General features: G+C 35.7%; 1 protein-coding gene across 1 annotated transcript in view; it reads right to left on the bottom strand.

The window, feature by feature from the left end:
* MEMO1 (mediator of cell motility 1) overlaps positions 1-12,302 on the bottom strand; it is a 107,783-nt gene that overhangs the window by 16,986 nt on the left and 78,495 nt on the right. The window contains exon 7 of the mRNA XM_045549338.1: positions 4,593-4,735. Coding sequence (XP_045405294.1) covers positions 4,593-4,735 — 143 coding nt within the window. The remainder of the gene's footprint in view (positions 1-4,592; positions 4,736-12,302) is intronic.

The raw sequence follows: 12,302 nt of genomic DNA on the forward strand, positions 1-12,302 counted from the left end.
GAAATATTACCTAAGTAGTATCAATTTTTAAAAGCTACACTCTACTGTCCCTTCATTCTGAAATCTTAGTTACATAATGTATATTAGCCTTATCTCAAATCTGCCAAAAATCAAAAACAAGATATGTAAAACCAGTATGTGCAAATATATGAGAAGATGAATAAGGTTTGGGTAAAACATATTTTAGGAATTAGCTAACTTACAATCAAACCAGTTTAACTATTTAGAAGACAGTAATACCCTTGTACCTGAGACTAACAGAAGAGTATGAGTGAATAATCACTTGTTAGTATATATTAAAGAAAAAAATGAATACAATATCAATTTTGTAAATATTAAGGGGAATGTCACTTTTTACAAGTGGTACCTATTTACTAAAAAATTATGCAACCCAAGACAGATGTCAGTTTATGGACAAAAATTTGAAATTGCTGAAGAGACTATAACAAATTTTATTCATATTTAGATAAAATAATATGTCATAAACATTTACAAAGTAAATTTATTGAAACTGATTTGCAAAACCACCATAAAAGGCAAATCAAATAGAAGCATCTTTTTTGTTGTTGTTTGTTTGTTTGTTTGTTTTGTTAAAGACAAGATCTCACTATGTTGTTCAGGCTGGGCTTGAACTCCTGGGCTCAAGCATGCCTCAACCTTGCAAGTAGCTGGGACTACAGTCATGTGCAAATGCACGTGGCTCACGACTCCACTTTTTTTTTTTTTTTTTTTCTTTTTTTGAGACAAAGTCTCACTTTGTTGCCCTGGCTAGAGTGAGTGCCGTGGCATCAGCCTAGCTCACAGCAACCTCAAACTCCTGGGCTTAAGCGATCCTACTGCCTCAGCCTCCCGAGTAGCTGGGACTACAGGCATGCGCCACCATGCCCGGCTAATTTTTTCTATATATATTTTTTTAGTTGTCCAGATAATTTATTTCTATTTTTAGTAGAGACGGGGTCTCACTTAGGCTGGTCTCAAACTCCTGACCTCGAGTGATCCACCTGCCTCGGCCTCCCACAGGGCTAGGATTACAGGCGTGAGCCACCGCGCCCGGCCATGACTCCGCTTTTAAAGAATCAATTTCAGTTAGATACAATTTCTTTTAGAAAGTTCTTAGAAGTTAATGAAAATTATGTTATTGAAAGCAGTCAATAATCTCAATTTGGAACTATATTAAATAAATTTCAGGAAGCTCAGGAAAACACAAATATTAACAGTAGCTATGGAGAAGAGCAAAACTGAAACTTGGGAAACCAGAAAGTTCTACTAATTAGAAAAATTGAAATAGATCCAGAAAAAATTCTCTCATATGGAGCCATCCTATAGGATGTAGAATTTGATAAGTACACAAAGTATGGGAACAATTTACTTAACCATGGTAAAAAAAAAAAAATTAAACAATAGCAGCAAATGTCTTTTCACTTATTCCACTTCCTGCTAATAACAAACAGGAAGGGTGAAATGAGATGGAATCATTGTAAATGTTACCTGAGAAACGCACTCTGGCGTTGAATAATGCATTTTCATCTACATAAGTCAATGATGGGATAAAACGCAGGAACTGAAATGCAGGGTTTTCTTTCGGGGAACTCACATGAGGGGATAGAAGGAAGTGGGAGAATAGAGTCTAGGTTTCCTGTCTCTCCCTTGGCTTTTCTCAGCCAAAAAGAAAATTTGTGAGTATTTTAGTATTTCAACTTTCATCTCTCTAATGTCTCTTTTCAGGTCTAAATAAAAGGTACATGGGATTTGAAAGACAAACATCTTTAAAATAAAATACATTTTTAAAAAAGAAGTCATTTTTGTAATAGATATAAAAGGAAATAAGGAAAAAATCTTTCCCATTTATGTACAGGAATCCCAACTGTCTCTATCACCATTTTTCACTGTTTTTTGCAAAAGGTGGACAAATAATATAAAGAGAACCAATGACTAGAAATGAAACATGTAGCCACTGCCAGTAATCTAATATAATATTATTCAACAAAAACAAACTTCCACTGTGTACATCTGAGTAATTTGTCAAATGTACTATAATCAAAATAAGTGATTTTTCTTCAAAAATCAGCTGTTTAGAAACAGAGTATGTTAATAGGTAACTCAATGAACATTTTAAGGTCTCTGCATATTTGAGAAACTAAATCCTTTCTGTGAAATTATTTAGAAGTCAGCATTATTATTGCTTTTGTATGAAAATCAATCTGTATAGTATCTTCTTAAAAAAGAAAAAAACACTAAGCATTATCTGCATGAGAAAAAGTTAAATCTTTGGGATAATATAGCACTCTTACTAATTTAGGAAAAATGTCCAATGCCACTAGAGTACAAATTTGAGAAACATGAAAATTCCTAAGTAAAGATGGCTTAATCTGTAACTAGCCAGTAATTCATATTATTTCAATCAATAAGCATGCAAAATAGTAAATGTATCTTACTTTACAAAATGACAGTTAGTAATAGCATGGTAGCAAGAAGATTATCGATTTTAAAATATTATCTATGTAACACCTTTCACTTATCCCCAAACCCCCAGCAAATTTCTCAGTAAGAATTAACACAGTGCTTTCCATAAGTACAAAGTATATTTAATGAGTACTGTTTGTGATGGTGATACTAAAAAAGTAAACACTCAGAAAACTTTTATGACTTAACCACCAAAGGTAAATATAGATATGTTTTAGTATCTGGATAATTCTCATAGCTATCATTTACTAACCTTTAGAGTTCCTTTTTGTAATTATCACCTGGAAATCCTATCTCACAATTTAGATACCAAAATTTTCACGAAATCAGGAGACAAAATGGCCTAAATAATTTTCTTAGAATCTAGGTAGAATACAAAACAAAATTTATTTTTTTCTCTCAACCATTGTAGTTACACACAGTAGTGGACTGGGGTTAGTTTGCTTTAGAAATCTTTATTGAAGAAAAGAGGATGATTCCACAGAAAAGAGCAATATTAAGGTGCCTACCAATATTTTATGCAGATTTATGGTTGCACATGTTGCCAACCAGTTTCTGAAGAACAACAACAAGGGAATTAATTATTTAAATCAAGTGATTCATAGAGCCTTAAAAGTGAAGGAGCAAGGAGCATTTGCTTCAAGAATTTCAATTTCCAAAACATATGGGACATACTTTGTTACCAACACAAATTCATAATACTAAGAAAAATAGTCCTTTTTTTCAGTAATAATACTTCTTAGTTTTTAATATCAACCATTACTAAATTTCAAAATTGCCAGGAAAGGAACTTCTTACCCTAAATCTCAGTTTCCTAACCTCAGCACTGTTGTCAGTTGGAGCCAGGTAAATCCTTTATGTAGGGCTGTCCTGTGCATTACAGGATGTTTATTTCACAGCTTCCCTGGACTCTACTCATTAGATGGCAGTAGCATCACCACCCCCCAAACTCTATCCTGGTTGTGATGATCAAAAACGTCTCCAGTGTTTTCAAATACCCCCTAAGAGTAAAATCATCCCTAGTTGAGAATAAGTGTCTTATAAAAAAAATTTATCTAACCATTATGGAAGATAGTTCTCTTGAATTGAGATCTCAACTTTAAAGAAAGCCACTCAGAGATGGAAGCAAGAGAAGACGCCAGCCTAACCAGGACAGATAAATGTTGAATCAATTCTGGTCCTCAATGGGTAAGACATATAAAAAGCCAAGGCTCCCTATATCTCATTGAGGATGTTTTTCTGGCCATTTTAGCCCTCTACCTTAAAAATTATAGCTTATGTTTTATGCTTTATTAAAATCAAAGAAATAATTGATAAATAAAAAGATACTGCCATCCTTAAACCAATGAATAAATGGGTCAAAGAAATGTCCTAAAAGGAATGAAACTTAGAAATATTCTGGGACAGTAATGGATAAACGAAAGCAAGGTGTATCCAAAGAATGTGAAAACAAAGTTTACTATGAGAGGCATCCACAAATGTCTCACTTCCTTTATGATCTATTTACTGTGAAGTGTCCTTACTCTTTTAATTCACAATAATCACAAAAATCACTTAAGAGTCCTTACCCTTATAAAGCATTACCAATGAAGACCACAGTGCTAATAGCCAACGTGTTACAATCTTTGGAGGGTGGCTCTAAACTGATGGCAATTGTGGGCAAAAAATAAGCACCGAAGGAAAAAAAGAAAGAAAGAAAGAAAGACTAATTACAAAAAAGGAAATGTGGAAAAGGACTGGCATAGCACACAGTGCTCTTCTACATTCTAAAGAAAAACATTTGTTTTATCCACCAAAACTAACTTCAGAGAATCTACCATATATACCTACCTGGAAATGAGGTTAAAAGATCCTAACTCCTACTAACATAAATGTCTAAGTAAAGATGCCCTCACAGTGTGAATCCAATTATACCAGTCGCCTTTGGAAATGTATCCATAATCCACTATTATAATCTGGTCCTTTTTAAATGATCAAAAGACTTTTTTATTCACTTTTAAACATTGCTACTACAATTAAAACTTTCCAAGGAAAGTGATAAAGAACTGAAAATCGGAGCTTAGAATGAAAAGATACTTTAACCACAAATATATAATATCTACCATGATATGTTAAAATCTAGAACTTACCCCAATGGCAGAAATCAGAAGAAACCACAAAGAGATTACTAGGATCCGCTAGATATTTACTGAAGAGTTTTCCGAATTCCTGTTCTTTTGACTCACTCAGAGCTCCAACCAGTACAGGAATAATGGTAAACTCATCCTTATGGCTTAAAGAAAACAGAAGGAAAAAAAAAAGTCATTTAAGATGTTTAAGAATAAAAATAGTTTTCCAAATGTGTTGCCACTAGAAAGCAGAATTTTTATTAATAGTGGAAGGGATAACATATAATATTATCGTTGAATTCTTAAAATCTATAAATTAAATGTTTAAAGAGGACGATTTAAAAATAGGAGAAGTACAGAGTACTAAAAATATCCACGTAAATTATAAAAATGTAAACTACTTTAGGTAAACAAAGCTAATACCAGGTATAATGATATCCTCAAAAATAAAAATAAGCCCATCAGAATATCACCAACTCAAGTCTTCTCAACTACCCACCAAAGCTACAATCATCTGCCTAATCCTCTATGATTTTAAAAGAACATTAAACTCTTCTCCACTTATTTTAATCCTATCCTATTATCAATACTAACATTTCTGGCACTTGTTCTATAAACCTGCCAAGTGAGACCTACAAAACTTAATCTTGGCTCCCATATAAGATTCATCAACTGCACTTTTACACCTATCCTAATAATCAGAAACAAGAAAGTCAGAAGACACAACTCAAATTTCACTGCATCTAAGGTGGAAAAAGAATTCAAGGAAGTATTAATTTCTAGCAGCAAGAAAAAGACATCACACCCACACACCCACCCACAATGTTTACAGCGTATCCACAAGTCCCTTTTTCACTCTACAGATTGACAGATTTATGGAAAAGGAACAAAGCAGATTAATAAAGAATAACTACAACATGCTATACAAAATAGATGTACACTTAAAACTTTTTAAAAAATTTTTAGTGTAGTGAAACTTTACTTACATATATTTAATATTATTTATATTCTAAATGACCCCAGATTTGGAATTTTAGAAGCATGAATCATATTTGCATGACTTGTTCTGAATACCACATTAAAAAAAAGCCACCATTACAATAAATGCTTTTTAATATGATAATCTGACACTTAAATGATGTAGGACAAACAAAATTCATAAAAGTTTTAAAAAATACTAAATTTAAATAATCCCAAAATAAATATTAGCCCAGATGTATAGAGCTAAACTCAGGGCACCCAAGCGCCTCCCCCATAAAGGCCCCCTTACCCTTCAATTGCGAAATAAACAGATCATACAGATCTCCAGTCCCTCTGCAATGCAGGGGCTTCTTGGGCAGAATCTGCATCTATGGAGTAAGAAAAAAAAAGGAAGCTGGCAGAGGAAGCTGCCACGGGAAATCTCTTCCTCTGACTCTTACCAGTTCGCTAAATAACTGCCTGAATGAATAGGGGCTCTTCAACTAGTTAAGAGTGATTATCGACTGACAGAAGAGAATTTCAGCTCCTAGTAAAACTTTAGGAACATTGTTATTAATTATTCTAACCTCGACTACTATCTACATAAATAAATACATTAAGATCAAAGACTCTGCAAGTTATTATGATATAAGAAAGCAGTTATGTAGAGTATAAAGAACAAGGAGAAGCCCTAAGAAATGGGTTTAAGTACCATCCCTATCACATACAAATGTTGAGAGCATGGGTAAGTCCCTAGCCTGAGAATTTATTTCCTTATCTGTAAAGTGATCATAATTATAATATCTATTTCATAAAATTGTTATGAAGCAAGGAATACTATAGGAAAGGTACTTTGTCAATAGCTGGCTCCCTCTGAAGAAACAACCCATCTACTCTCCACAAGAGCTGCCTAACACTTCAATTTACCTCAGTTTGAGCTTGCAAATTTATCTACACAGAGGTAAAAGTCTCATCCTATGCAGAAACCCAAGACTTGAATCAAAGATCATCGATCCCTCTTTGTCATCTCTCTTTCAAAAAATTACTTGTTCTCTATTCCCACAAAGAAGCATGAACAACAAAAGAGCATTTGGCTTTGAAAGATAATATTCCTAGGTTTTAAAATTCAGGTTCTAAAAGTTGGACTTCCCAGTGATGGAATACAAAATCTTGAGCCCCAAAAGCAATTATAAAATGGGAAAAAACGGTCAAAATCAACGATTGCTGGACTCTAGAAATCAACCAAAGGCACAAAAAGAGGAAGGAAGGAAGGAAGGAAGGAAGGAAGGAAGGAAGGAAGGAAGGAAGGAAGGAAGGAAGGAAGGAAGGAAGGAAGGAAGGAAGGAGAGAGAGGGAAAGGAAAGAGAGAGGGAAAGGAAGGGGAAGGGAGGGGAAAGGAAAAGGGAAAAGGAAAGGGGAAAAGAGGGGAGAGGAGGGGAGGGGAGGGGAGGGGAGAGGAGAGGAGAGGAGAGGAGAGGAGAGGAGAGGAGAGGAGAGGAGAGGAACACAATGAGAGGGGTTTCTTCATAAAAACAACAGAACTTCATAGTAAGAACAGTGGAAGTCTGGCATCGTACCAGGAGCTGCCTCCACCCCACCACCCCAGCTCCACGGATACGGAAGTTTCATCAAGGTGAGGTTGGTTGTGAAAATCAGCAGCTTCACTGCCAAAAGGGGATGACTTTGATTTGGAGCAGAGAATAGAAAACCCACACCCAGTGAGAAACAAAAAAGCCTGTAGCTTGCTTAGCCTGAGACTGCTGTATTGGTTGGGATAAACAACAAACCTGAGAGCTAGCTGGAAATTTAACAGGGAGATCCTGGAAATGGGAGCGCTATTAAGGTACTTAACAAATACTCCCCGTATCCTCAGAAGAGGACTTATGCCAGGGGTGGGGAACCTGTGGCTTTAAAGCCCCTGGCCTATGCTCTCCAAACAACACTGGCTGACTAAAAGACTGCTCACATGTGCAGGTAACACCTACAACGTCCCAAGATCCCCGCATAATGCCAGCTAATTGGGAGACTGCAAATATGCACAGGGGAAACTGGAAACCTGAGAGACCAAGCTCTCCACACAATCCCTCTCTAACAGAAAACTTGAGTGTATACACAGGGAGACCCAAGACAACCCAACATAAAGTGAAAGAGGAAAACATGAAAACAGACTGTACTTAGTTATTTTTTTAGAATTAGAGACAGGGTCTCACTATATTGCCCAGGCTGGCCCTGAACTCTGTGCTCAAACAATCCTCTCCCACCTCAGCCTCCATACAACCCACCAGCAGAGGATGAAGGCATTATTGGCTCAAGGGTTTAGATGCAACCTCCAAACAATCATTAACTAAACACTAAGCTATGCAATCACAGGGGGGAACCCTAGAAAGTCAAGTTAAAAATTAAAAATAGGTCAGGTGCAGTGTCTCATGCCTGTAATCCCAGCACTTTGGGAGGCCAAGGCAGGAGGATCGCTTGAGCCCAGGAGTTTGAGGTTGCTGTGAGCTAGGCTAATACCACAGCACTCTAGCCCAGGCAACAGAGCCAAGACTTTGTCTCAAAAAAAAAAAAAAAAAAACCAACAACATAAGCCAGGCATGGTGGCATGCCCATAGTTCCAGGTACTCAGGAGGCTAAGTGAGGCAGGAGGACCATTTCAGCCCAAAAGGAGTTCAAGGCTACACTGTACTATGATCAAGCCACTGTACTCCAGCCTGGGTGACAGAGTGAGACTCTGTCTTGGAAAAAAAATTTGACAAACCCAAACTAGGATAATCACAAGGAGATCCTCACCTAAATACACTATAATCAAACTGTTGAAAACCAAATGGCATTGGGACGATTGCATATCCATATGCAAAAAAAAATGAATTTTTTTCTTTGCACCTCACATCATACACAAAAATTAACTCCAATTGGATCTTAGAACAGTTAAAACTGTAACACTTCTAGAACAGGGGTCAGCAAACATCTTTGAAAGGGGTCCTGAAGTATTTCAGCCATACGGTCTGTCTCTACAGCAACTACTTAACAGTTACTGTAGAGGGAAAGCAGGCACAGACAACGTGTAAATGCATGGATGTGGTTATGTTTCAATAAGACCTTATCACAAAAAGAGGCTGTGGGACAGATGGGGTCTGCAGGCTATAGTTTGCTGACTCCTAGTCAATAAGAAAACAAAGGCTAAAATTTTTGTGACCTTGGGTTAGGCAAACATTTCTTAAATATGATACCAAAAGCAAATCCATATAAGAAAAAAATTAAAAATTGATTCATCAAAATAATGTTTGCTATTCTCTAAGAAAATGAAACTACAAGTCATATAATGGTAAAAAAATCTTTGCAAATCATATATCTAATAAATAACTTATTTCCAAAATGTGTAAGTTCTCTTACAACTCAAAATGACAAGCTACCAAAATAAAAATTGGGCAAAATGTATGAATAGATATTTCACAAGAGAGGATATACAAATGACTAATAAGCGTATGAAAAGCTGATCAACATCATTGGTCTTTAGGGAGATGCAAATTAATATCACAATGAGATTACACTACACACATATCTGAATGGGTGTAATCAAAAACATTGACAATAACAGGTATTGGCCACGATGTGGAGAAACTAGAACCCTCACGTAATGTTCCTAAAATATAAAGTGGTACAGTCACTTTGGAAAACAGTTTGGTAGTTTCTGAAAGAGTTAAAGCATAGACTTATCATATGACCCAGTAATTTCATTCCTAAATACCTATTCAAGAAAAATGAAAATGTTGACATAAAGACTTATATAAGAATTTTTTATAACATTCATAATAGCCAAAAATTGGAAATGATCCAATTGTCTATCAACTGGTAAATGATATATATTCATATAATGGAGTAATTATTTGGCAATAAAAAGGAATAAACTACTGATACATACTAAAACATACATGAAGCTCACAAATAGTATGCTAAGCGAAGGACAGACACAAAAGACTACATTTTATATGATTCCATTTATTTGATATTTCCAGAAAATGCAAATCTTGAGGCAGAAAGCAGATCCGTGGTTACCTGAGGTTGGGAGTAGTAACAAGGACTGACCTCAGATGGACACTGGATTTCTTTTGAGGGTAACAAAAATATTCTAAAACTAGACTCTGAGAATAGCTGCACAACTCAATGAATTTATTTAAAAAAAAAAATCACTGAGTTGAACTCTTACATGAGTACATTTATAGTATGTAAATCATACCTCAATAAAGCTGTTTATATGTGTGTGCATGTGTTTGTGTGTGTGTGTGTATCTCCATCTTTGCCACTAAAATCTGTGTCACTGCTCCTGCGACTGTCATTAAACTGGGCAGAGGTTGAGAATCTCAGCCTTTGTTTTATGGCCAGAAATAAGTCCTTCTCTCTCTTAGAGACTACAGAAGCAGGTCTTACTTTTCTCTGACCATTCCAATATTTCAAGACCTTCACTGAAGCCACAATCAGAAAGGAAAGTAAAATCTTAGGATCTAGTAAAAGCTAAGCTATAATAAAGGTTAGAATAGCATTTCAGAGAGTCAAAAATCCAGACATTTGGAATGGCAACACGGTGGTAGCCTGCAACTGGGAAAGAGGCACAGGAGTTTTACAAGAGAATTAATACAACAGGCCTGATGCTACAATCTTTGGAAAAGCCTGTTTGTAAGACTGGTCCTTGGCTGGCATTTGGAAACTTGGTTTTTAGAATACTCCTTATGTTGATAAGGCTGTTTTACCCACTGGGGACACTGAATTCTGCTATATCAGTTTGCTAAGATTGTCTACAAACAATATGATTATATATGGTGAACACTTTCCTTCTTAGAGTCTGGAATTTTGGTAGCTAGCTACATAGGCAGAGTGCCTACATGACCAGGGCCCAATAAAAAGCATGCTTCCATGAGCAGAAACATTATATACTTTCCATACAACCCACCTCCAGGAGAGAGAAAACATTTAAAGACTGCAGGGATTCCTCCAGACTTTACCGATGTCTTCTTCCCTTCCTGGTCCTACTGTACATCATACCTTCTCTAATTAACCATTATAAATGAAAACAATTGCCTCTATGTATTGTGAGTCCTTCTAGAGAATCACCAAACGTGAAAAAGGTTACAAAACCCTCAAACAGGTATAAAAGGCAAAGTCACATAAAAGATGCATAACTGCAGTTCTAGGGAACCCTATAATGAAGAATTTCTCTCATCATTTTCTCTTGATCAAACTAACCTTCAGGCCAAAGAGACACATATGTAGAGTTTATACAAAGTACTCAGACTCACTATAAAAAAGAACAAACTACAAAGATCCAGAAACCATCAGACAGAGCCAAAGAACTGGGAAAGAGGTAGGGGACAGGAGAAAAGAAAAGGGTAAGCTAGTTGTCAATGATTAACTACAATTAACATTTAAGTCATTGTAAGTCTTTACTGTTTGAACAGATAAATGAATATAATGAGATTCTAAAAATTAATTTTAAAGATTGTATCTTTCTAAATTTCCATTCAAGTAGGCATGTTGATAAGAAAGATTTTCTAAAAAAGGACATATTTCAGGTATTAGAGAGCCATACTAGATTCTATTTTAGATATCCAACCATTTAAAGCTAATATGAAGCAAAACAATCCTACCATAAGTTGGCCAAGTTTGCTGTTAGAATTATAGATAAATTCCAGTATTTTGTTTAAAAAACAAGTCAAAATTTCCCCACCCTACATTCTCTTAAACTTACACCCATTTCTGGCTTTACCATGTCAGATAATGGCAATATTATAAGGCCTTAAACTTTGCGTTCACTTTAATTCATCTTATTCTCCCATATAGAAACCTATGTGGTTTCTATATAGAATCCTGTTGATTCTAACCCTTAAACGTCTCCATCTCTGCTCAGTTTGCTACCCTACCTGCCACTATCTTAGTTCAAAGCCCCCATGATTTCTTTCCTGAACTATTTCTATCAATTTCTCCCAACTCCAACCCATCTTTCATACTGCCATCACATCATCAAGGAGTAGCCCATTTCCCATCATCTCCCTCCTTTGCTGAGGAACTTTTATTAGCTCCCTACCAATCATAGAATAAAATACAAAGTATCTTAAAATATCATTCAATTCCCTCCATATTCTGGTTCCAATTTATTTTCCAACTTTCTAATCCTGCCCCTCTTACTCTATTTTCCACAGGTTATCTACTCCAACGCCTCCAGCCCCAGGCTGGTGTTAACATTTGTGGGAAAAGATGGATACCATATAAACAAGGCATGGTAGCACCAATATCTAACAATAAACATTCATCTATATTAAAAGAACTTATTCTAATTATGCAGATCAAACAAAAAACATCTACAAACAGATCTCAGTTACTACCTAAGCCTTTTACAACTCCTCTAAATTAAGCAAGATAGATTCCTACTCTTAAAATAAGCCCTGGGCTTTCCTACTCCTATGCTTTGTATTTATTTATTGTACATAAATCCTATGTACAATTAAAAAAAAAAGCCTTTCCCATAAAAACCTATGTCCCATTCTGTGAAAATTGTAGGCATCTTCAAAATCCACTCAAATGCCATCTCCTTAATGAAGCCTTCTCTGTGCTTCCCTAACTCAACTATTACCTCTTTCCTCCCACATCCCCTTTTCTGGCTCCCACAAACCCTTCAATTGCACTTATTATACTTTGAATTACATTAATTATTTATATACATTTCTTCTCTCTCCTACCAGGCTATAAGATGAAGAAACAATGTTTGCTTATTTTTGT

The sequence above is a fragment of the Lemur catta genome, chromosome 4, assembly GCF_020740605.2.
Source record: "Lemur catta isolate mLemCat1 chromosome 4, mLemCat1.pri, whole genome shotgun sequence".
Lineage (NCBI taxonomy): Eukaryota > Metazoa > Chordata > Mammalia > Primates > Lemuridae > Lemur > Lemur catta.